Source organism: Notamacropus eugenii, chromosome 2, assembly GCF_028372415.1.
Source record: "Notamacropus eugenii isolate mMacEug1 chromosome 2, mMacEug1.pri_v2, whole genome shotgun sequence".
NCBI classification, from domain to species: Eukaryota; Metazoa; Chordata; class Mammalia; order Diprotodontia; family Macropodidae; genus Notamacropus; species Notamacropus eugenii.
The window spans coordinates 528,759,214-528,784,714 of record NC_092873.1 but is presented as its reverse complement, the minus strand read 5'-3'; the positions used below and the strand labels follow the sequence as shown (position 1 = coordinate 528,784,714).

Below are 25,501 nucleotides of genomic sequence, written 5' to 3'. Positions count from 1 at the left end.
GACAGACTCTAAGTTGATTTGGGCCTTTCCTGCTTCTCCGCAGTTTATATTGTCTCCCATTACCTTGCATTTGTGTGTGTGTATGTGTATACATACATACATACATACATACATACATATATACATACATACATATGTGTGTATAACGTATATATGTTCCTGTATGTGTGTTTTGTGTAAACTCCTTGGAGTGGGAATGGTCTCATTTTTGTCTTTGGAAAATTTGTGCCTGGTTCTTAGCAAAGAAATACATGTCGCTTACTTATATGATTTTTCCCTAGGGAATCCATCAAAATGGAGGCTTCACTAAAGTGTGGTTTGCCATGAAAACCTTTCTCACACCCAGCATCTTCATCATCATGGTATGGTACTGGCGACGGATCACCATGATGACGCGCCCTCCCGTCCTGCTGGAAAAGTGAGTCACGACTCTGGTGGGCATAGCAACCTCCCTCCATGTCTCATCCTCCTACCTAGCCCTTGAAAACAGCCTCCGAGGCATCTGATTGGGGGCCAGGGGGCCATGTTCACATGGCTACCTGGAGGTGATGCGAGGGAGTGAGCAGGAATTGGGCTCTGGAATCAGGATATGTCACTAGCTGTGTGACCACCAGCAAATCTCCCAACACTCTGGCTCTCCACCTTTTTTAAATAAGGGGCAGCCTCAGTTTCCTCAGCCATCAAATGAGCCTGGTGATAGTATCTACAGCATTTCCTGCAGAGCTGTGGTAAGGCTCTAGTGAGGTGATATATAGAGAGAACTATGCAAATTCCCATAATTATTATTACCATAGCTAGAGAGGAAGATCTTGAGAGCTGGGTCTCAGTCACATCTGCACGGGCATCTCTGGGATATACCTTACATACAGCGGGTTCTTCATAATGGTTCATTTCTGTTGTCAAGGTCTTCTCTTCAGGAAGTACATCAGAGTCCCATGTATGGGCCGATGCATGAGGAGTTTCCTTCTGTCCTATGCAACAATTAAGCAAACACATATTAGGTACCTACTGTCTGCAGAGTACTGTACCAGGTGGGTGGAGGGTGGAGCGGAAGGTAGTTCTGGCATTAGGACACACCATGTGTGGGTCATTTGAAGGGATGTGGAATACTTGCCCTAAAGAAAAAGAGAGCCGTGGGAGATATGGTGGCTCTCTTGGGCTGGTGGCCTTTCTTCTATACAAGAAGAGCAGAGAGATGGTTTCGGCTTCCCATCCATGGGAGCTACCCCAAAGTGGCCTCCTCTCCCTTCCCTGGAGGATCTCAAGTGATATTTGGAGAGTCATCTGTCAGGTACTTTGTCGAGGGAATTCCTGATCTGGTCTGGGTTGTCTTGGGGGCTTCCTAGGTCCCTTACAGCTCTGGGATTTCCTCATTCTGTGAGAATAGTGACAAGGAAGTGCTGTGTGAAATCCAAGAGGGAGGAAGGACCACCTGAGGTTGGGAATCAGTGGAGGCTTCCTGAAGGTCACTTGAGTTGGGCTTTAAAGGTTAAGGATGTGCGAGTGACTATTCCTCACAGAAAGAATCCCAGTAATGAGATCAAAAACCTAACTAGAATGAACCTTAGAGACCATTGAGTCCTTGATTTGCTGATGAGGAAAGAGTCCACAGAGAAGGGGTGACTTGCCAGGGGACTCCAAATGCTCTGTCCACTACACCACATTGTTCCCTGGGCATAGAAGGGGACAGAAAACAGCTTGGCTTGAGTATAGGGATAAAATAAGGCTTGGCATGATCCAGATGCTCCAGACTATGGGAGGACCTTGAATACCATGCCAAGGAGTTTGAAAACAGTAGACAATGAGCAATTAAAGGGTTTTGTTTTTGTTTTTTCGCAGAGAAGTGACATGATCAGATCTATATGCCAATCAGTCACTGTATACCAGTAAGAACAAACATGTATTAAATACCTACTGCACACAAGTCACCGTGCTAGGTGCTGAGTATACTAGCATGATGAACAGACAGTGACATGGTCCTGTTCTCAAGGAATTTACAGTTCAATGGGGAATTGGACCTCCGTCCACATGAGTATGATACCAGGCCAAACAAGATAGGACAAAGGGGTGAGAGAGAGGCAAAATGCTCTAAGTCTGGAAGAATGAGAATTCCCTTTGAACTACGAGATCAGGGAAAATTTCATGGAGCTAGATTGTGGAGAGCCTTGGGTGCCTCGGGAAAAGGAGAAACATATCTGCATTTGATTTCCTGGAGTGGACAAGGCTTCCAGGGTGAAATCAGTGGTTGGTGTCAGGATCCCTAACCAAAGCCTCTCAGTTCCCCACCTCACCTCCACCAGCCATCCCCCAGCAGGTGCTGGGAAGGTCTGGACCCTTGATGGGTAACCTTCATCACCTTGTCAGTGGTTAGGTGATGCCTCTGGACAGAGTCCAGCCTGGGGTGATAGAGAGCCAGGTTGATGGTGGTGATCATGGCTGGCTGTGTTTGAATGTACTTTGAGGTGTACAAAGCACTTTCTCTCCCTCCATGGTCTTGTCTGGGCCTGCTCCTGACAAAGTGCTTCATTCACATCCCCATGTTCCTCCAGCCTGAGAAGCAGCTCATGCCTTTCCAAAGCCTCCTTGCCTGGAGAAATGAAGGCATTCCCCTTCTCTTTCTCTTTTCTAGAGTGATCTTTGCCTTGGGGATCTCCATGACATTCATTAACCTACCGGTGGAGTGGTTTTCCATCGGCTTCGACTGGACCTGGATGTTGCTCTTTGGGGACATCAGACAAGGGATTTTCTATGCCATGCTCCTCTCCTTCTGGATTATCTTCTGTGGTGAGCACATGATGGTAAGTATGGCAGCTGGCCACAGAGGATTTCCTGGGCCAGGCTTCCTTGTCTACAGTGCCAGCCCGTTTGGAGATTGCTGTGAACCAGATTTAGCCCCTTATTTAGCCATAGGACCTGGTAAATGGAAGGAGAATGTAGTTCACCACCAGGAGAAGCAGCGGGATAGTGGACAGAGATCTGCACTGGTGTCAGAGGACCTGAATTCAAAACCTGACTCAGAACCTGACCACCCACGTCACCCTAACTGGGTCATTTCCCATCTCCAGACCTCAGTTTCTTTATCGGCAACATGCGGGAGCTAATAGTAACAGCGATCATTTGTGCTGACTTTAAAGTCAGATAATATTATTATTGTTTTAATTAATCTAATTTTACAGATAAAGTAAACTGAGGCAGACAGAGACACACAGCTAGTGTCTGAGGCCAGATTTGAAATCAGGTCTTTCTGAATCTAAGCCAGAGATCTATCCACTGCTCTACCTAACTGCTTTCTCTGACCCCTGAGGTCTCTTTGGGATGGTTCTCATTCCCTTGAGCTGCTTTGAGTGTGACTGGGAGACCTCAGCATTCCCTGGCCCATTGCCCTTGTAGCTCCCTCAGTCTTCAAAGATGGGAAGTTGAGATTCTTGCCCATTGCTTCCTGTGCTGTGCTGACTGGGAGAGCGTGGCAGCCTCTCCTTGTTGTGTGCCCAGTGCAGGGCAGAGATGAGGGGGGTGAAAACAATACAAATCATTTATTTAAAGGCAACATGGCTTAATGTCCAGAGAGCTGGTCCCGGAGTAAAGAAGTCCTGGTTTTAAATCCTGCCTCTTACACATACAGGCTGGTGACTCTGGGCAATCACCTAAATTCTCAGGTCCCCAGACAGCTCTGAGAGACAGTAACCTGCAGAGAAAGGGCCATCCTTCATGTGTGGAGGGGACAAAAAAATCCAAGGATGTCTCAGCAAGGTCCTCGATCCCAGAACAGAGGCCAGGTCCTGGACCCCTGCTCCCAGCCTTCTGGAAGATCACTGCCAGAAGCAGCAACCCAGGTTCTCCTTCTGATGGTGATGGCAAAAGGGCCTTGCCCTGGGAAATGGGAAAACACAGCTCTTCATGTTCCATCTCAGCCACTGAATAGCTCTGCCACCCTGGGCAAGGGTTTGCTCCTGTGAACAGTGAGGGAGTCAGAGCAGATGGCCCTCGCTCAAAGGGCCCTTCCAAGGCTGGATTCTAGGAGATGGAGGCGAACTGTGGGAACAGGCTGGCCCAGATACAGGGGAAAGGCTGGGCTGCAGCGAGGCCAAGAGGGAGGAGTGGGGAGTTCTCCATCTCAGGCAGTGAGAGTGCTCCCTTTTTTCATTTTTCCCTTTTTCCTCTCTCTCTGTCTCTCTCTGTCTCTCTCTGTCTCTGTCTCTCTGTCTCTCTGTCTCTCTCTGTCTCCGTCTCTCTGTCTCTCTCTGTCTCTCTGTCTCTCTCTGTCTCTCTGTCTCTCTCTGTCTCCGTCTCTCTGTCTCTGTCTCTCTGTCTCTCTCTGTCTCTCTGTCTCCATCTCTCTGTCTCTGTCTCTCTGTCTCCATCTCTCTGTCTCTCTCTGTCTCTGTCTCTCTCTCTCTCTGTCTCTCTCTGTCTCTCTCTGTCTCTCTCTGTCTCTCTATCTCTGTCTCTCTATCTCTCTCTATCTCTGTCTCTCTCTCTCTCTGTCTCTCTCTCCCTCTCTCTCCCCCTCTTCCCTCCCCTTTTCACATTTCTCTTCCTTCATGTGGTGCCATTATCGACACACAAACAGAAAATATTCTAACATCTTTGTCTCTGACACTTCCCTTTTCCACTTTGTCGCTCCCCTTCTGTGAAGGCAGGTGCTTTATTCACAGCCTTCGTATTACACGCTTCGGCACAGACTAGAGAGTGTCCAGCCTTGGACTCGGGGCCCTTTGGCTCCCAGTCTCTCCTCTGACACCTCACTCCCTAGTGTGGCCATGGTAAGACCACTTCACCCTGGAGCCTCAGTTTCCTTCTGGGCAAAAATGAAATGTCACTAAGCATACCCATAGCACAGCCTCTGACTAGGGTTTTGTGAAGGTCAAACGAGTTAATGAGCTGCACTATGAAAATGTCAGCTATTTATTAGGCTTCCTCTTGCCCCAAAGCTCAAAGAGTTAGGGAGGATCATCCATAGATGATCTCAGTTAATCCTCCCACCAACCTCATCAGGCACCACTGGTACCATTATCTCCATTTTACAGATGAAGAAACTGAGGTGAAGAGGGCAACTTACTGGTATCTGAGACAGGATTTGAACCCAGGCCTTCCTGATTCCAAGTCCTATGCTCTGCCCCTATGCTGGGCTCCCTGGGTCCTTTCCTATAAGACAAAGATTATGGCATCAGGAACCTGGCCCCCCTCTCAGGACCTTCCCCCCAAGAACTGGAAGACCAAGCATTGGGGCCTCAACATAGTTAGAACCTTCGGGCCTCCCCTGTTCCATCCCCTGCTTCATGTGGCAGGACCCCCAAGAGGGCACCCTCAGCTAGAAAGAAAGAGCATGTGTCTGGGTAAAAAGTCGTGTTGATGAATGGCCTTCCTTCTTCCCCCTCGGGCACTGTGCCCGCCTTGCTGGCCTCCTCCCAAACCCCAGGGCACACCCAGACTGCCCACTCCTCCTCCAACAGCATCTGCTGCTGAGCTCCTGGTCCCACTGAGTACAGAAGCCTTCATCCCTCATCCTCTTCCTCCTCCTCTGCTCCCCTATCCCAGCCTCACTTCTCCCTCTGCTTCTCTCCAGGATCAAAATGAACGGAACCGCATTTCTGGCTACTGGAAGCAGGTCGGGCCCATTGCTGTGGGCTCTTTTTGCCTCTTCATTTTTGACATGTGTGAGAGGTTAGTAATGGCTGTGCCTAAATTCATGATGGCCATCTAGGACCTCACCCTGTGCCCCACTGTCCTGGGGCGGACAACATGGAAAGCTCATTAACTCTGGAGTCCGAGGAGCTGTGTTCCAATCCCACCTTTGGGTGACTGTGCACAAGTCACAGGATCCTAGATTTAGAGCTCAACCAGCCCAGTCCTCTCATTTTACAGACTGGGAAACTGAGGCCCACAGCAGTTGGTGACTTGTACACTGTCACATAGGACATAAGTGGTGGATCAGCATTTGAATCCAGGTCCAGTGACACCAGCTCTTGCATTCATTCTTTCCACGTATCATGTGGGACAGGTTCCTCACCCGTAAAACAAGGGGGTCCCTTCCAACTCTGGACTGATGACCGTGTGAGCCTGCTCTGTGCAAGGTGCCCTCCTGGGAACTGAGAAGTGAACCCAACCCCCCACCTTCAAGGCACCCCGTTCTCCTGCAGGTGGTGTTGGGGTTCAGTCACATGAACAAGGATGATAAATGACAGTTGTCTGAAAACCGGCAACTGTCTGATCTTTGTCCTGTGGCGAGGGGAGGGCTTGATGTAATCCCAGCGCCCCCCAGAGAGCTATCCCCTGGCCCATCCGGACGGCTCCTGCATCAGACATGGCAAGCACACACGTCCCTGGAGGCAGTCAACCCATGCTAAGCCCCCACACCTGCCAGCGGCTGGCGCCTCTTCTCAGAACAACAACCATATTTTGTTGGCGTTTTGTAGTTTTTTATCTGGTTACTTCTTGTTTGTATCACTAAAATATGAAGGCCCTGAATCAATGTGTGCTGAATGAATAAATCAACATGTATTCTGCATGTCTGCGTCCTCCCTCCTGACCCTGAGAGAGTCGCCCTCCCCACCAGCCCACCTGGGCCACAAAGTTAAGAAAACATGGAGAAGTTTTTCCCTTTGATGGGCTCAGTAACGCCCTCTTCTCTCTTTCTCTTCGCAGAGGGGTGCAGCTGACAAACCCTTTCTACAGCATTTGGACCACAGAGATTGGCACCGAGCTGGCCGTATCCTTCCTTGTCTCAGAGCGGTCCCCCTCCCCAGAGCTGGCTCGCCATCGTTGCTGACCCTTCCCCTGGGGGCCACCCCAGCCAATTAAAAGCAGGAGATGAAACACAGTAATTAGAAAAATGAATGCCAGCTTTGGAGTCGGAGCCGGGCAGGCAAACGATGAATTAGGATTTTGCTCCCACTACAGAAGAGACCTTGCCATGGTTCCTTTAGCTCCCAGCCAGCTTCTCCCTCAGGGGTGGAGGGGCGGGTGGGGGTGGGGGCAGGGTTGGGCTCCTCATTGGTGACACATAAGAGCCTTGTTCTAAGGCCATTTGTGGAGAATGAATCTTGAAGTGACCTTGGCATGTTGGCACAGCCTCAAGTCAAGCCACCACTCCCTTTCATTCTGAGGTGGAGGTAGCATCAAGGAAATTAGCTTTGCTGGAGGGTCCCGGTCTTTGTTTGGGTGGAATCCTGGTCACAGCCACCTTCTATGGATGCTCCCGAATGCTGAGTTGGATAATTTTATCTCCCTGAAGTCATATGGGAGAGCTTGGAGAAAAGAGGATTCTTTGGTAGCAGTCTTGCATTGTGGGGAAGATGAAACTGCAGCTCTGATTTTTAGTGGTGGAGCCCTGAAGGGTTAGGGTCAAGGTCACGAAGTCAGGAGGAGTCCAAGGTTTCCCAACTTGTTGCTGAGGAATCAGACTGGCAGCCCCTACGCAGGAACAAACACTAGAGTCCTGCTGACTCAAATGCAATTGGCAAATGTTTAACAACAGAAGTAAAACTACAATGCAATATAGATAATGTTGATTTGTGCTTTTCTAAGTCAATAGGCAACTCTCTTCCATTTGAATTTTCCCTGCCATATAGACCTCTTGATCTGTAAAACAATTGTCTGTATTTGTAGAGAGTTTAGCTTCCTCTCCCTCCCTCGTATCCTTTGGATAGCAGTCTTTTCACAATCCCCTGGGGTAGAGGAAATATCATGAAGAATCATGCCTATTTTCTGATGTAACAGTGGAAGGCTATCCTTCTCCAAGGTTTGGACCTAGAAGAGACACAGACTCTTAGGGTCATTGGAGTAAAGATTTATAAGTAGAAGGGACCTTTTGGATCATCTATCCCTGTCACTTTATTTAACAAATGAGGAAACTGAGGTTTACAGGGAAATTGACTTGTCTAAGCTCACTTGGAACTTTGAGATGGTGGAAAGGACCCTGAAGTCAGATTCTGGCTCTATTTACCACCCTTATGACCTTTGGCAAGTTGTTTAGCCTTTCTTCTGTTAATTATTTCTTGTTTATCTTGTCTGTAGCATGTTCATATGTATTAGTTTACATTCCGTCTCCCCCATTAGACTCCTTGAGGGCAGGGACTGTCTCTTACTTCTTTTTGTATCCCCAAGGCTTAGCACAGTGCCTGGCACATAGTAGGGACTTGATGAATGTTTATTGATTGATTTGACCTCTCTGTGCCTCAGTTTCCTCATCTGCTTAGGGTCTTCTCCAGTATTAAATCTTTGATTCCATAGTCCTTCATCCCACAGGTAGAAAGGGAAAGAGCTGAGATTTCAGTCCAAGTCTCCCATGCCTTTAGTATTCTGTAGAAGTTCAGAAGCCCAGGATTCTCATCCAGCTATACCACTGATGAGTTGGAGCCGTGGATAGGACTATTCTGAAGTTCTCGGAGCCTCAGTTTTGTAATCTGGAAAATGAGACTAGAAATGTTTCACCCAAGCCCCACTACCTCCCACCTCCCTAAACACAGCAAACACTTTTTCTGTTGGAAATAATTGGGTTCAGACCTTTCAGAAAGCAATTTCTTTTGTTTCTGATTGAGTTAAAAATAGTTCCGAATGAAAACCCAGGAATTTTTAATGCCATTGAAGTACTCAGTAGGTGAAACCATTCTAAGAAATTTGGTCAGAGTAAGGTAAGTGTGAGAATTAATAGAAAAAACAGGTAGAAAAGTGCATTGTTACTTTGAGTACCAGATGTTTTTAATAGAATTTTTTAGATTTTAATTTTATTTAAATTTAGAATCTTAATAGAATTTTGTTAATGTTTAGTTTTTCTATCACCTTTTTTACTCCCAGTGTATCATTCACCCTCTCAGAGAGCCCTTGTCCCATATAACAAAGTTTAAGAAGGCAAGGGGAGGGGATAGAGAGAAACAATTCCACAAGACCAACCAATAAATAAAAAAGTCTTACATTGTATTCAATGTTACACTCCCACAGCACCCCACCCCTGCGGACACATAAGGCACCTCATAGATGCTAACAAGAGTGAGGTCCCGCAGCAAGATAGAGTAAAAATAAAACTCTCTGCATTCAAAGAGCTCATCCTCTGTACAAGGGAAGGGTTCAAGTTCTTGTCCAGCTCTAAGTCCATGACTTGTGTGTTAAGGGATGTGTTTATGTCATATACCCCCACGATAGGGGGAGTGCTGCATCGGCAGATCTGATTTCCTTCTGTTTCCTTCATTTGAGGAACCTTCTGTGTGCCACGTAGCCTGAAACTCATCAGTCAGAAAGCATTTATCCATCTAGCCCTTGGACCTCCCATCCCACCCCTGCTGTTTGCCTAAGGACTTTATCATCGGAATCTCCAGCCTCCTGTCTGCATCCCCTTCCCCACCACTCAAGAGATCTTCAGGTTTGGGGAAATGAAAAATAGCTGCCCTTCCCTGCGAGATTAGGGGATCTCAGTTGCAGACAACTCCATTTCTCTTACTTGAACCCAAGGCCAACCTGGGAAGTCCTTAGATAGCCAGTACATTTAGGGTCCAGCCCGGTTTACTGTCTTCCTTTTTGATTGCTGAGTCTTGTGGCATGGATAGAATGCTGGGCTTGGCGTTCACAAGATCCGAGCTCTTGATGCCGCCTCAGGCATTTACTGGATGTGCCATCCTGGCAAATCAGCTGATATCTGTGAGCTTCACTTTCCTCCTCTGTAAAATAGAAATAATAATAATAAGGATACATGAAGCACTTGACCTCACAACATCTAGCTCTGACTTGACCGGGCACTTTACAAAGGTTAAAGCGTGATGTAAATGCCAGTTAGTGTTATTACTGCCACTATCTCATTCTTCTAATTTTGTTTGATGGAGTTCAGATAGAACCAGTCCTACAACAGACTGCTATTGCTAATAATGATGGTGGTGGTGATGATGATGATGGTGGTAATGATGGTGGTGATGATGATGGTGGTGATGATGGTAGTGGTGGTAATGATGGTGATGGTGATGGTGATGGTGGTGGTGGTAATGATGGTAATGGTGGTGATGCTGCTGATGGTGATGATGATAGTGGTGATGATGCTGATGGTGATGGTGGTGGTGGTGATCATGATGATGATGATACAGGCAGTGTGTCCTAGCAGATAGAGAGCTTGCCTTGGAACACAGGAAGAGCTGGGTTCAAGTCCAGCTTTTGATATCCCATGGCTGTATAACCCTGGGCAAGCCATTTGACTGCCTAGGCAACTCTCTAGGAGCTTAAGTTATAGAAAGGGCGCCAACTTGCGTGGGTGATGGGAGTTCCCTCCACTTGTGAAATTGGTCAAATCCTTCTTAGAGCCCAATTGTCACGTCATCTTTCCCATTAGAAAGAGGGCTTTTTGAGGGCAGGGTAGGTTTTATTTTCTTTCTCTGTATCCCAACACTTAGCAGAGTGCCTGGTTGACTATGTGTCCTAACAATAGTCATGAGGATCACAATCCATCAGCTGATATTTACATCCTCCTGGGTGGGGTATGCTGAAAAGCCAGCCTCCTGGTTTTGTCCTGTCAGTCTCTACCATCTTTTCCTTTACCTGAAGCTATCAGATGGCTTTCATCATTGTTGCTGGGATCTGCCTTTGCCTCTACTTCCTGTTTCTGTGTTTCATGGTCTTCCAGGTGTTCCGGAACATCAGTGGAAAGCAGTCAAGCCTTCCTGCCATGAGCAAGGTTCGCCGGCTGCACTATGAGGTAAGCCTTCTCCATTCACCCTGGCCATTCAGAAGAGAAAGTGAAGGAAGCTTCCCAGTCCCCCCAACTCTGGTAGCCCTGGTCTCCATATACAAATAGCATAACCAATGTCCCCTTTGGGGTCCCTGTGGAAGCTCACAGACTCATCCTGACCTCAGAAACCACTGAACCAGTCTGCCTCCACTCAGGAATTTCCTGGGGTTCATGTCTCTTGATTCATCTCTAGCATCCAAGAGGAAGAAATTTCTCAGCTTATTCTGTTTCCTCTGGGATCTAACTTTGGAGACATTTTATTAGATTTGCAGCAAGGGTCGGCTTAGGCTAAGGGAAGGTCAGGTGACACTCAGCACAGAGTAAGTAAGGAGGTGAGGAGCAGATCTCAGCAGCCCTTAGTCATCCCGTCATGGACTGCACCAATATAGAGACCTCACACAAGGGGGATTGATTCAAGTTGGTGACCCAGTGTGGGGAATGCTGGGCTTGGAGTTGGAAAGATCTGAGTTCCAACCCTGTCTCAGGCACTTACTGGGAGTGTGACCTGGAGCATGCTATGTAACCTCAGCCAGACTCAGTATCTTCAACTACAAAATGGGGAGGAGGAAGTATTAATAATAGCACCTACCTCCCAGGGTGGTTATGAGGATCATATAAGACATTGTTTGTAAAGCACTTTGCAAACCTTAGAGCTTCATCTAAATGCTACCTATTCTCCTCTCTCTGAAAATAAGAATTGTCACTGAAGAAATGCACTGAGGCAAAAGGCTTTCTAATTCCATGCCTGGAATGATCCTGGGCACAGAACACAGGGAATGGGCACAGGGTACCCTAACTCTCCCTGAAAAAGGGCCTGGCATCTTTGGAACCTCATATGAAGGTAGTATGGTACCTTGAATCTCGGGAGACCTGGTCCAAATTCCACCACCATCAACCACTAGCTAGCTATGTGACCTTGGACTAGTTCCTCCAGGGTCTCCAACCTTGTTTACCTCTTCTGTAAAATGGGTATAATACCAACAGTAGTACTTTCCTCCCAGGGCTGTTATGAAGCTAAAAAGTTATAATATATGGAAATCTATCAACCAGTATTTATGTAGTACCTACTATGCGCCTGTTCCTATGGCTAAAGATATACTGAATGAAACAACCACAATGCACAAGGCACTGACATTCTATTGGGAGTGGAGTTTGCTGTGTGTGTTTATATGTATAAATAATATATCATTTTCATATTTAAATTCTATATAATATATTTATATGATATATTTAAATTCCATATTCCATATATTTATATATATTATATGTTGATAGAATATATTTAAATTATATATAAAATATTTAAATATAAAATATATTTGGGTACAAATGCACATATTTATATGCATGTACATTTATAAATGCATATATATTTATGTCCAATATATTCAGATATATTTATGATATATTTAAATTATATAGCACATATACTTTAAATGTATGCATATAGAGTACATTTAAATTATATATAATATTTAAATATAAGATATTTGTGCATATGTGTATATCATATATATTTATGTCCAATATATTCAGATATATTTATATTATATATATGTGTGTATGTATATATATGTATATGCAGGATAAATACAAAGAAAATCAATACAACCTAGTTAGATAGGAGATCAGTACGGAAGGAGGAAGGTCATGAGCAGCTAGGGAAGGTAGGAAAGGCTTCAGGTGGTATTTGAGCACTTCTCCCTCCTGAAGGAAGAGAGACTCTATGAGGTGGAGGTAAGGAGGGAGTTCATTCTAGGCATGGTGGCTGGTCAGTACAAAGGCATGGAGATGGGAAATGATGTATAAAGAGCAAAGAAAGAGAAAATCAATTTGGCTGAGTCACAGAGTGCCAGAGGGGGAGTAACAATGTCCATTGATCCTGGAAAGATAGGGTGGGGGCAGGTGGTAAAGAGCTTTTAAAAAAACAAAACAGAGGAGTTTAGTTTATCCCAGAGGCAATAAGGGAGCCACTGGAAGTTACTGACTGAGGAAATCCCATGGTCAGATCTGTGTTTAAAGAAAGCCAATACTTCTCAATAATGATGCCAACCTGGTTTATAAATGATAAGTGACAGCATTTATGTAGCATGTGGAGGTCTCCAAAATGCTTTGCCAATGTTATTTCACTGAGTATCGTGGTACAATGGGAAGAACACTGAATCTGGAATTAATCAATCAATAAACATTTAAATACCTACTATGTGCCAGACACTGTGCTGATCATAAGACATGAGGAACCCAGGTCTTCCTGGATTCATACCCACAGCACCCTAATCCTTCAAGCTTATGTCAATGGCCGCCATTATAAGTAACCATAGGCAAAGCCTGCTCCTCTTTTCAGAAGTGGGAAAAATTCCAGTCAGCCCCTGGCGCGCTGGCAGCCCTGTGCATTTCTGTCTGCTCGTCAGAGCAGAACTGCATTAGAATGTCAGAGAAACCCAGGCTTGGTTTCTTGGAGCTCCTGCAGAGAATCATAACCAGCTTAGTGGGGAAATTAACCGTGAGACTTGCTATTAATTTGATTTTCTGGTCTCTGGAATCCCTGTTTTGTAGGAGATAAGGGCATAGGAAAAAATTGGGTTCTAGGAAATGCCTGCCTTCTATCCCTCCCCTGAGGGAAACTGAGCTGCATGACCTTGGCAGGTCAGACACTAAGGTCCTGCACATGGTGTTTGTGCGTGTTTGGAAGCCGCCATGACATTTTCCACAGAAGCGTGAGACCCAGCCCTTTGGCTATGCCTCATGGGGCCTGAAAGAGACATTTGTGCTTCCTCCAAACAGGGCCTGATTTTCCGGTTCAAATTTCTCATGCTCGTCACCTTGGCTTGTGCCGCCATGACAGTCATCTTCTTTATTGTGAGCCAGGTAAGTGTCTGGGTGGGTGAGTTTGGGGGCTCTTCTGTTGAGACCTTGATTTCTCCTCTAGGCAATGAGGGCAGTGGTCCCTGTGCCCTCTGAGGCCCTCTCTAGTTCTAAATCTGGTTTCCTTTGAGGTCCTGGGCAAAAGACTCAGTAATGTGGAGAAGTCAGGGATCAGGAAACTAAGAAGCAATGTTGAATCAGGATGCCACTGCTAAGCTTCCTATCTCCATGGTTGTGGTCCCTGGCTATGTTGCTTTCCTGGTTCTCCTTACTTCACTTTGCATCAATTCATGGGAGCCTTTCCTTTCTTCTCCATGTTCCTTACATGCCAGGCCTGCCATGTCTTTGGCCATTGCCCGGTGGATGGGCATCTGCTTCGTGTCTGATTCTCTGCTACCACCAAACAAGAGCTTCTGGCATTGATGTACATGAGAACTGTGTTTTTCTCAAAAGCAATTTACTTTGCATCCCTCTCATGTACTTAGCAGTTCACATTGGGCATCACAGTGATTGATGCTGGCGGCCTCTCTCCCTCCCCAATTATCAATTCCACAAGACAAAGGATGTTATCTTACCTGAAATTATATTCTTCTGGCCTCTCACGTAGTTATCTGCATTCAGTAGGCATTTAGTAAGTGTTGTGGAATGAATGAATGAATGAATGAATGAATGAATGAATGAATGAATGCCTTGTCATCCACCTCTAGGAGGGAAGAGGGCATCTTCGTAAGCCTTTGTATGTGACTTCATGTAATGAACAAGGTGATTGAGTGAATGTTTTTGAATCTGTCCAAATGGAAAAAAGATCACAGAAGCAGACTGCTCATAACCTGCCTGCTTCCTGTTTCTACCTTTGTCCTTCCTAAATGTTGCTGATGGAGAAATCTTCCTTGGGCCCAGACCTGACTGCGCCACTCCCCTACACTGGCATCTCCAATAGCTTCTTGTTGTCTGTAGTTAAAATAGAAATCCCCTGTTTAGCTTTTAAAGCACTTCAGAGCCTGGGCCCAACTCATCTGTTCAGCTTTCCTGGCCTATTCTCCCCATCTCACACTGGTCTACTCTCTGGTACTCACAGATAATACCATTCTGCCTTTGTAGTGACTGCCTCCCATGCCAGGAAATCACTCTCAGCTTACACACCATCGTCCTCATGATTTTTATCCTGTTCCCCCAAACTGCTAGTGCCCTCTGTCCTAAACTATGTTGTATTCAACAACTTTATGTGTTTTTATTAACTTAATATTTATGCTACATATTTTATGTGTATTTGCTGTCTTCCCCATTAGAACACAAGATCCTTTAGAGTAGAGATTAGTTTACAAATGGTTCAGTGGATAGAGCTCTGGGCATAGGGTCAAGAAGACTTGAGTTCAAATGTGACTTCAACTACTTACTAACTGTAATGTCCCTTCACCTCTGAATACCTCAGTTTCCTCATCTGTAAAATAAGGATAATAGAACTTGCCTCCCAGGGTTGTGGTGAGAATCAAATGGAATTATATTTGTAAAAGACTTAACACAATGCCTGGCACATAGTAGACACTTAACAAATACTTGTTATTTGTTACCAAATACAAAAATAATTACATCCTTATTGAGGAGACAATGAAGAGTCCTGCCATTCGGGACCAGTGATGACCAATGAATAGGTGGCTGGACTAGAAATGACACACAAGGAAACAAGGAAGAAAGAGGCATTAATCTAGCACCTACTATGTGTCAGGGACTGTGCTAAGCACTTTGCAAATATTATCTCATTTCATCTTCACAAGAACCCTGGGAGGGAAGTGCTGTTATTATCCCTATTTTACAGGTGAGGAAATTTTCAAGATTGGAACCCCTACCTATGTGCCCAGCACCTGAGAGGCACTAGTTGCTAACCAGGACTAAATCCCCAAGGGCTATATCCATTGTAGGAGCTCCACTTCCTGCTTCCACCAGACATCGTTCATGTTCTTAACTCTGAGAAGCTTAAGATGGGGATACTGATGCTCTATGAAGTACTTTCCTTAGACAGCATCTGTCCAGGCCTAGAGCCACCCTGTCTTTATCCCTAAATGTTTATTTATCAAACCTTGGGGCACCATGGAACTTTCTCTCATGAGCTGGAGTGCAACCAAAGGGTCGTGTCCTAAATCATGAATGAGTTTTCATGCAGCTAGCTGAGTCAAACGTGAGCATGTACACAGTGACCTGAATTTCACCAAATCCCTTGTTCCCACATCCCAGAATGCTTAGTTCCAGGCTCCTAAGGCTCACTGGATTGGGAGATTTACACTGCAGGGCTGCATAACTGGGGGTCTGCAAACTTTTCTGTCTTTTCTTCTTTGGATAAGTGAATTTCAATAACTATCCTGTGGGGGTTTTTATGCATTCAAAAACGTGGGTCTGAGAGTCCATAGATTTCGCCAGATATCCAGGACACAAGAAAGGTTAAAAAGCCCTGGCCTAGAGTCACAGAAGTTCAGAGGTAGAAGGGACTTCAAAAGCCAGCTAATCCAACATCCTCATTTTACAGGGGGGGAAACGGAGACAAAGCACTTTTTCCAAGTTTATCCAGACAGTAAGAGGCAGAGTTGAGTTTGGACCCAGGTCCACTCTGGTACTCTTTCCAAATCAAGAGAGCTATCATGATTGACTAGGAATGGAAAAGGAGAAAGAACACATCTGAAGTTCTCGTTTTTCTTCCCAAGCCTACCCCTTGACTAATTTTCTCACCAACCTCATCTCAGATCACACAATTATAAGTTCACAGATTGTGTGTGTTCACCCTTCATTGTCGAAGAAGACCATGCCATCAGAGAAATGATGACATGACTTGCACTTGACTTTGAGTGAGGGTGGGCTGTGCACCATCACCAGCCTCACTTCTCCTCCAGAACCATCTGGATCCAGTGACCAGATATTCATGAGGATGACTGGAGATGACCCAGGATGAGGCAATTGGGGTTAAGTGACTTGCCCAAGGTCACACAGCTAGTGAGTGTCAAGTGTCTGAGGTGAGATTTGAACTCAGGTCCTCCTGACTCCTGCACTGGTGCTCTATCCATGCACCACCTAGCTGCCCCAGGCTCATGAATTGAGAGCTAAGGGGGACTTTCAAGGGCAGTTTAATCAGCCATCTGTCTTACTTCTCAGGAAACAGAAGGTAAAGGATGATTAAAGAGTCTCAATGTTGAGAGGGATCTCAAGGGCCATTGAGTCAACCCCATAGCTCTGTAGTGCTCCTGAAATTTGGTTATCCAGGTTTGGTTTGAATCCCACCCCTCCACTTCTCAAGACAGCCCATCATTTTTAGCCTCAGAAAGCAGGGGAAGAATTGGACAATCCCTGGGGAAAGAAGGCAGTTTGAACCAGAATTGATAGAGAAAAGGTTGATTTCCACTAAATGTCTATTTCCAGTTCTTGATCCAGAGAAATTCAATTTCCCCCATGAGCCTCAGCTCCTCCTCTTCTCTAAGAGCCAAGTGGGACCCTCTGCTTCTCTTTAAAACAAAGAGTTGTTGCTCAATCTTAATCTTCTAAATGTTTAATTAGTGTGGGCTTTACAAGCAAAGGAGGACAGTCTTCAAGGGAGCTCAGCTGGTGGGTGAAGTTTGGAGAGGATTAATATTACATCTCCGCCATGTTTCCCATCTCACGGCTGTCCCTTGTCTGTCTTTTTATATCTAGTACGAAAATTATCCAGGGTGGATTTTGGCTGAAGGAGAGGAGCGGGAGGTACATTTCAGATTCCATTAGTTCCTTACATTCTTCCTGCTGCTTTTTTTAAAGGTTTATTTATAGACATCTAAGACATTTTTGGGCATAACGAGATGTCTCCCAGGTAATGTTTTAATAGAGTCATTACAGGATTTTTTTTAATACCGTTTTCGAGTAGTCTCAGTGGTGATCTCACCTAAAAGAAGGACCCGTTGAGTAACTTTTTGAAATGGATCCCAGCCCTCAGGGAAAGGAATGTTTCTAAAAAAACCTCATTGTATCCCACTGCTTGCTGGGAGAGCTTGCCTGGGCTTTAAGCTGCATGAAATCGAATTCAAGAGGAATCTTAAAGCCGAATGACCTAGAATGAGGGGCTGAGGGAGGGGCTGGAGAATGCAGTGACCCCGAGGACTTTGTAGTTGGGCTTTTAATGGCCTGACATTTTTCAAGACTGCAAACGCAGCAGCCTGGCTCTTCAGGCGGGAAGATCAGAGAGCATGCATGTGATGCATGGAGACGATCACTGACCTTCATGATGGGCAAGCCCGACCTGGCTGGTGTGAAGTTTCAGGTCAGATCCCACCAAGGCAAATTCCCAAAGGCCTGTGTAAATAATCCTTTGCTACTTTGCTGCATTGTGCAAGGGTCCTATTCCATAGAAATATTTCATCAGTTTTCTCATCTGTAAAATGGGGACAGTAATAGCCCCTTCCTACATCATAGGATCAAATGAGATAGGGTGTTAAAACCCTTTGAAATTTTTTTTTAAAGTAGAAGCTTCTAATTAATTTATTTATTTTTAGTTTTCAACATTCACTTCCATAAGATTGTGAGTTCCAAATTTTCTTCCCACCTCCCCCCTCAACCCACCCCAAGACATCATGCGTTCCAATCATCCCTTCCTCCAATCTGCTCTCCCTTCTATCACACCTCTCCCTTCTCTCATCCCCTTCCCCTCTATTTTGTTTTAGCACAAGATACATTTCTATACCCCATTACCTACATGTCTTATTTCCGAGTTGCATGTAAAAACAATTATTAACATTTGTTTTTAAAACTTTAAGTTCCAACTTCTCTCCCTCCCTTCCTCCTCAACCATCCCCACTGAGAAGGCAAGCACTTCAATGTAGGTTATACATGTGTGGTCATGCAAAACACTTCCATGACAGTCATGATATGAAAGACTAACTATATTTCCCTCCATCCTATCCTGCCCCCCATTTATTCTATTCTGTCTATTGACCCTGTCCTTCCTCAAAAAAGTGTTTACCTCTAATTGCCCCCTCCTCCCATTTGCTTCCCTTCTATCATACTTATTCCCTTCCCCCCTACTTTCCTGTAGTGTAAGATAGATTTTCATACCAAATTGAATGTGTATATTATTCCCTCCTTAAGCCAAATTCGATGAAACTTTCACTCTTTTTCTCTCACCTCCCTCCCCCTTCCCCTCTATTGAAAAAGCTTTTTTTTGCCTCTTTTATGTGAGATAATTTACCCCATTCTATTTCTCCCTTTCTCCTCCCACTATATTTCTCACCCCTTAATTTTAATTTTTAGATATCATCCCTACCTATTTAACTCACCCTGTGCCTCTGTCTATATGTATATAATCCCTACAACTACCTTAATACTGAGAAAAGTCTCAAGAGTTACAAACATGATCTTTCCATGTAGGAATATGAACAGCTCAACTTTAGTAAATCCTTTATGATTTGTCTTTCCTGTTTACCTTTTCATGCTTCTCTTGATTCTTGTGTAAGAAAATCAAATTTTCTATTCAGCTCTGATCTTTTCATCAAGAATGGTTGAAAGTCCTCTCTTTCATTGAATGACCATTTCCCCCACCCCGAAGTATTATATTCACTTTTGCTTGGTAGGTGGTTCTTGGTTTCAATCCTACTTCCTTTGACTTCTGGAATATCTTATTCCATGCCCTTCAATCCCTTAATGTAGAAGCTGCTAGATCTTGTGTTATCCTGATTGTGTTTCCACAATACTTGGATTGTTTCTTTCTGGCTGCTTGCAGTATTTAATCTTTGACCTGGGAACTCTGGAATTTGGCTACAATATTTCTAGAAGTTTTCCTTTGAAGGTCTCTTTCAGGAGGCAATCTGTGGATTCTTTCAATATCTATTTTACCCTCTAGTTCTAGAATATCAGGGCAGTTTTCCCTGATAATTTCTTAAAGGATGATGTCCAGGCTATTTTTTGATAATGGCTTTCAGGTAGTCCCATAATTTTTAAATTGTGTCTCCTGGATCTATTTTCCAGGTCAGTTGTGTTTCCGTGATATTTCACATTGTCTTCTTTATTTTTTCATTCCTTTGGTTTTGTTTTATAATTTCTTAATTTTCATGAAGTCATTAGCTTTCATCGGCTCCATTCTAATCTTTAAGGAATTATTTTCTTCAGGGACCTTTTGCATCTCCGTTTCCCTCTGGCCAATTCTGCTTTTTAAGGCATTCTTCTCCTCATTGGCTTTTTGGATCTCTTCTGCCATTTGACAGTCTATTTTTAAGTGGCTATTTTCTTCAGCATTTTGGGGTCCCCTTTAAAAAGCTGTTGACTCATTTTTCATGATTTTTCTTGGATCACTCTCATTTCTCTTCTCAATGTTTGTTCTATTTCTCTTACTTGATTTTCAAAATCCCTTTTGAGCTCTTCCATGGCTTGAGACCAATTTGTATTTTTCTTGGAGGCTTTGGATGTAGGAGTTTTGACTTTTTTTTCTTCTTCTGTTTGTATATTTTGTCTTCCTTGTCACCAAAGTAAGATTCTTTAATCTGATTCTTTTTCTGCTTTTCACTCATTTCCCCAGCCATTTATTTGACTTTGAATTCTTTGTCAAGGTAGTTCTCTGCTTCTAGTGTGGATGAGGGTGTATACTGTCAGTTGCTCAATCCACTCACAATCTGTAGGCCTAGAGCTCCAGAAACAGTGGCTGCTGCTGCCCCTGCTGCTGCTGTAGCTGCCATGGGCTCCTCTTCCACAGGCTCTTCCACCTCCTCCAGCACTCTGGAGTTTGGCCAGACCACTCTTCTCTCTCACACAGATCCAACAGGTTTTTCCCACTGACCTTCCACTTTGTCCTCAGACTTTTGGGGTCATGAAGTCTGGAAACTGCCACAGGTGCCAGAGATTCAGTCCCCTCAAGGCCTGCTCAGGTCCTATCTGTGCTGACATGGCCCATGCTGGACTGTGCTCTGCTCACAGCATGGCATGGTAGACGTTTCCCATCAACCTTCCAGGCTGTCTTGGGCTGGAGATTTGCTTCACTCCATCATTCTGTGGGTTCTTCAGCTCCAGAATTTGTTTAGAGTCATTTTTTAATGTATTTGTATGAGTATTTGCCTGGGTTTGGGAGGAGAGATCTAGCAAGTTTCTGCTTCTACTCTACCATCTTGGCTCCACCCTTCTGAAAAATTTTAAATGCTATATGAAATTAGCCTCTCAAAAAGTATTTGGGTTTTTTTTTCCTTCTTAGAGAAAGGACCCTATTCTTGCCTCTAGTCAAATAAATGAATATTTTTCTTACTAACAACAACAATATTAATAATAATCTTTTTAAATATAGTTTTACAATTTACAAAGTGTTCTGCTCCCAATAACCCTGTGAAGGTGATATTTGGCTGAATTGTAGACCAATGATTTCATTAGCATGAGGACTCCTAAATGGGGAAATAGGAATCTGAGTGATTAAATGAATTGCTTGTATACACTCACCCTCTCTTGCCATTGCTACCACCCTGCCTCAACTTCCCCCACTCTGACTCCTCTTCCACACAGCTGCCCAAGTGATCTTAATGCATAGGTCTGATCATTCTTGGTATTTAGTGAATGCCCATGGCTCCTTCTTGTTGCTCAATCATGTCTGTCTCTTGGTGACCCTCTGGTCTGTAGCATGCCAGGCCCTTCTGTCCTCCACCCTCTCCCCAAGTCTGTCTAAGCTCATCTTATTTTTCCATGGCACTCTCTGTCCTCTGCCATCCCCCTTTTCTTCTGCCTTCAATCTTTCCCAACCTCAGGGTGTTTTCTAATGATTCCTATCTACTTATTATGTGGTCAAAGCACTTCAGCTTCAGAATTTGACCTTCCAATGAATAGTCTGAATTAAGTTTTTCTTTCGTTTAATAACAGTCATTAACTCTCACCTCTAGAATAAAATAGAAGCCCCTCTCTGACTCTATAACTGACCCCTTTTCCTGTCCCCATTCCTACACATGCAGTGCTTGGGCTGTCCCCATCTCCTGCCTGGGAGTCTGCAGTGGCTGGGGTACAGTGCCTGGAATGTTCTCCATTCTCCCATCTACATCAGGGGTTCCTCCAAGACTAAGGTCAAAGAATGAATTGTGCAGAAGGGCTTTCCTGGGGCTAAGATTCCCTTTCACCTCCTCCGTATGTATCCAGTTATGTAAGGTGTTGCCTTCTCTGTGAGAATGGGAGCTTCTTGAGGGCAAGAACTATTTTTCCTTCAAATTCCAAGTGCCCAGCTCAGTACTTGGCACATTTGTTAAGTAAACACTTAATATATGTTTATTGACGGACTAATTGGTATATCAAACATGAAAACTGAACCCAGGTCTTCCTGGTTCTGAGACTGGCTCTCTATCCACTATGCCATACTGTCTTTGCCTTTGAGGGTGGTGGTAGAAGAATTATTATCCCCATTTTACAGACGAGGTGATTAAGTCCAGAGAGTTTACATGATTTGCCCAGGGTCACATAGACCTAGTCAGTGGCAGAGATGGTGCTTGAGAACCTAATAAATGTCAGCTCTCTGATGACAGAGACCATTTTGTTTTGTCTTTGTGCAAAGTGTCCGGCACATAGTAGGCTCTTTTTTTAGAAGTATCACATTTTTCTTTTACATTTAATTTATTTTTTTCTCAATTACATGTAAACAAAAAATTTTAACCTTCATTTCTGAAAATTTCGATTCTTTCCCTCTGACCCTCCTGCCCCTCTCTGAGAAAGAAAATGTTTTAAAACAGATTATACTTGTGCAGTCATGCAAAACATCATCATATTAGCCATGTTACAAAGCAAATCACAGACCCACATCCCAAACCCCAAAATAATAAAGTACAAAAAAGACCTGGAAGGCTCTTAATAAATGTCTGTCAAGCTGACTTGAACCAAGGCCTTCTGACTCCTTATTGTCCTGGGTATTTTCCACATCTCGGGATGCGGCACTCTGTACAAGTGGTCACAGATGGCATCCTAGGACTTTGAGCTGCAAGGGATCAGCTCATCCTCCCCTTTGTTCTACAGAGGAAACTGAAGCCCAGGTTGACAGATGAAGTTCCTTGCACAAGGTCACACAGGTAGTAAATGAAAGAGCTAAGATTTGAACCCAGGTCTTTTGCCTCCAAATCTCATAGAGAGGAAAAACCGACTTCCAAAAATTGAACTTGCCAGGTTGAATTCAACCTTACCTCATTGAAAGTTCAAAGCCAATGAGTGAGACTGAGAGGCTGTCACTACTTAGTAGCCTTGATTTTTAGACTATAAGCTCCTTGAAGGCAAGGACTGTCTTTCGTTAAATTTTTATTTGTATCCCCAGTACTTAGCACAGTACCTGGCACCTAGTAGGCACTTTATACATGTTTGCTCACTGATTACTTCCTCCTAGGTAAAGTGTCTGAATTTTTAGAAGCTGTGACCAGGGCTACTAGAAAATGAGTTCACTCCCAACCATCATTATCTGAGAGCCAAGACAGGGCACATAGACTGCATAGATTTAAAATCATGGGATAGTATAAAAGCTACAAAGAACGTTGCTGTTCATTTACTCTTATCTTCTCCATCAATTGAAAAATAAAGAAACTGAATCACATTTTTCATTGAAAAATATAACTTTGTTAAAATAACATTACAAAATAGTGACCAGTTACTCCCTGTGATGTCATATAGAAATACAGTTGAAAGCAAGATTATAAAGGAAATAACCCTTTGGCACATGTCAATAGCTCTTATTTTTATATTTGTCTGTTATTCCTCACTGTTTATTCTCATCCTTTGAGTTCAGAGCTTCTCAGTAGCTACTGAAGTAGGTTTCAACTTTCTATACATAGGGAGCTGTGTCTATATTTGTTCAGTATGAATCAGTGTCTAAAAGTATCAACGTGAGATACAGATGATGTCAGGGAGAAAGAACAACATTCAAATAATTCATATTTGAAGCATCAAAAAATGGGGGCTACTGACATTTCTTGGTTATAATGTTTAGAGCTGAAAGGGCCCACCCCCCCTTCAGGTAAAGAAACTGAGGAAACATTAAAAACAAAAAAACAAATCAGTCTGTGATTCCCCACAATAGGACTGTATTGCAAAACTACCTTTCTCCTTCTCGAGGTAGGAGGCAAAATGGTGATTCATGCAAGGGACCCTATACTTTAGAGTTCAAATGCAGGACTTTCAAGTTTATAAAGCACACTCCTTACAGCAAGCCTGTGGAATAGGGCAGATATTCATATACTCATTTTACAGAAAACTGTAGTTTAGCGGTGAAAAGTGACCTACTTAATGTCATAGATAGAGTAAGCAGCAGAGTCTGGAATCTGTAGCCTCACTGTGTGTGACTCGTGCTTTTTCAACTGTACCCGACTGCCTCTAGGTCCTCAGTGCCATGCCCAGGATCAGGAGGAGATCAGTGACATTTATTCCACGGTCACTGTCATTCATTGGTTCATTGGACACGTATTCAATGCGCACTGTTGGCACAATGCTAGGCATTGAGAATACAAGACAAATGAAACAGCCCATGTCCTCAAGGAAATTGTGTTGGGGAAATTAAAATATACATAGAAAAATAAATATAAAATATCTGCAACAATTTCTGGAAGAAGGGCAGACTGTAACAGGTAACAGGGGGCGAAATTGGATGGGGGCAGTTGGGATAGGCTCCCTGTAGGAATGGCATTTGAATTGAGCTGTGCTAGAAGCTAAATCCCACCTTCTTCAGGAAACCTTCGCCAGCCCCTCTTCATTCAAGTGCCTTCCCTCTGGTAATCATTTCCTGTTTATCCTGTATGAAGTCTACTTTTTATAGATTTGTTGACTTGTCTCCCCCCAGTTTTAGACTATAAGTTTCTTGAGATCAGGACTGTCTTTTGCCTCTTTTTGTATCCACAGTACCGAGCACATAGGAGGTGCTTAATTACTAGAAATTTATCAGTTGATTGATTTCTACGAGTTGTGGGTTAGGAGGGAATGCATCATAGGCATAGGAAACAGCCCTTCCAAAGGTGCAGAGATCTGGAGGGAGTGTCACATCAGGGATCAGAGAGTTAGAGCCAGATTGTGAAGGGGGAGTTGCCAGCAGAGGTTCTTGAGCTAGACAATCTGGATGGAGTTTGCAATGCGAGATAAAGCCAGGTGCCCAGGGTTACACAGCCAGTGTGTAGCTGAACTGGGAATGTGACAGAGTCTTCAGAATTCCACGTCTCTAATTCATGGCAAGTCTGTCAACCTGGGTTGTGTCATCCCTATAAAATGTGGGGATTGGCCTCAGGTGTAAGATTTTCTAACTTTGTGGAGTTTAAAGTCAACAGAGGCTGAATGACCGCTTCTTAGGTATGTGGTAGTGGGATTTTTTTATAGACTCAATTCTTCTCCAAGGAATATTCCAGGTCTTCAGTTCTAGGATTCTGAGTCAAGACTTGAGGTAGCACCAACCAAGCTGATGCGAAATGATCATGGCTTCCAGGAGGGAGAGGGGCTCTGCCCTGTGAGACCTCCTCTGGTTTACTGCACTGAGTTCCGAATGCCATGACTTCAGAAGGGGCTTCTCAGAGGAAGACCACTCAGAGGGGCCAGTCATGTCACCTGGGCATTGTGTGATTGAGCTGGGACTGACTGGCCTGGGGTAGAGGAGATTCAGGGAGGACAGATTGCTATCCTCAGAGTGAAGGGATATCTGCTGGAGGAAGAAAGAGTCTTATTTCCTATGACCTCAGAAGACAGAACCAAGAACAGTGGTGAGAAGGTGCAAAGCGGTAAGTTTGAACTCATGGTGGGGAAAGTGCTCTAACAAGGCATGCTGCCCCAGAGAGGAAGGGGGACCTCCCTCCTGGGAGGCTCCATGAGCCCTTGTCAGGTGGACATTGACAGGAGGGATTCTCTTCCTGCATGGGTTGGACTAAATCAGCCAACACACATCTATTAAGCACCTTCTATATATGGGCACTGTGCTCAGTCCTAGGGTCCACAGAGACCAAAGTG

General features: G+C 44.4%; 1 protein-coding gene across 10 annotated transcripts in view; it reads left to right on the top strand.

Annotated features, from left to right (window-relative positions):
• Positions 1-25,501, top strand: part of WLS (Wnt ligand secretion mediator) — a 207,855-nt gene that overhangs the window by 89,462 nt on the left and 92,892 nt on the right. For all 10 annotated transcript variants that reach the window (XR_011975891.1, XR_011975890.1, XR_011975893.1 and 7 more), the window contains exons 5-10: positions 282-418; positions 2,630-2,798; positions 5,567-5,664; positions 6,646-6,709; positions 10,532-10,675; positions 13,493-13,576. Coding sequence is in view for 5 of the 10 variants with exons in the window: in XM_072649803.1 (XP_072505904.1) it covers positions 282-418; positions 2,630-2,798; positions 5,567-5,664; positions 6,646-6,709; positions 10,532-10,675; positions 13,493-13,576 (696 nt within the window). In the remaining 5 variants the exon portion in view is untranslated. The remainder of the gene's footprint in view (positions 1-281; positions 419-2,629; positions 2,799-5,566; positions 5,665-6,645; positions 6,710-10,531; positions 10,676-13,492; positions 13,577-25,501) is intronic.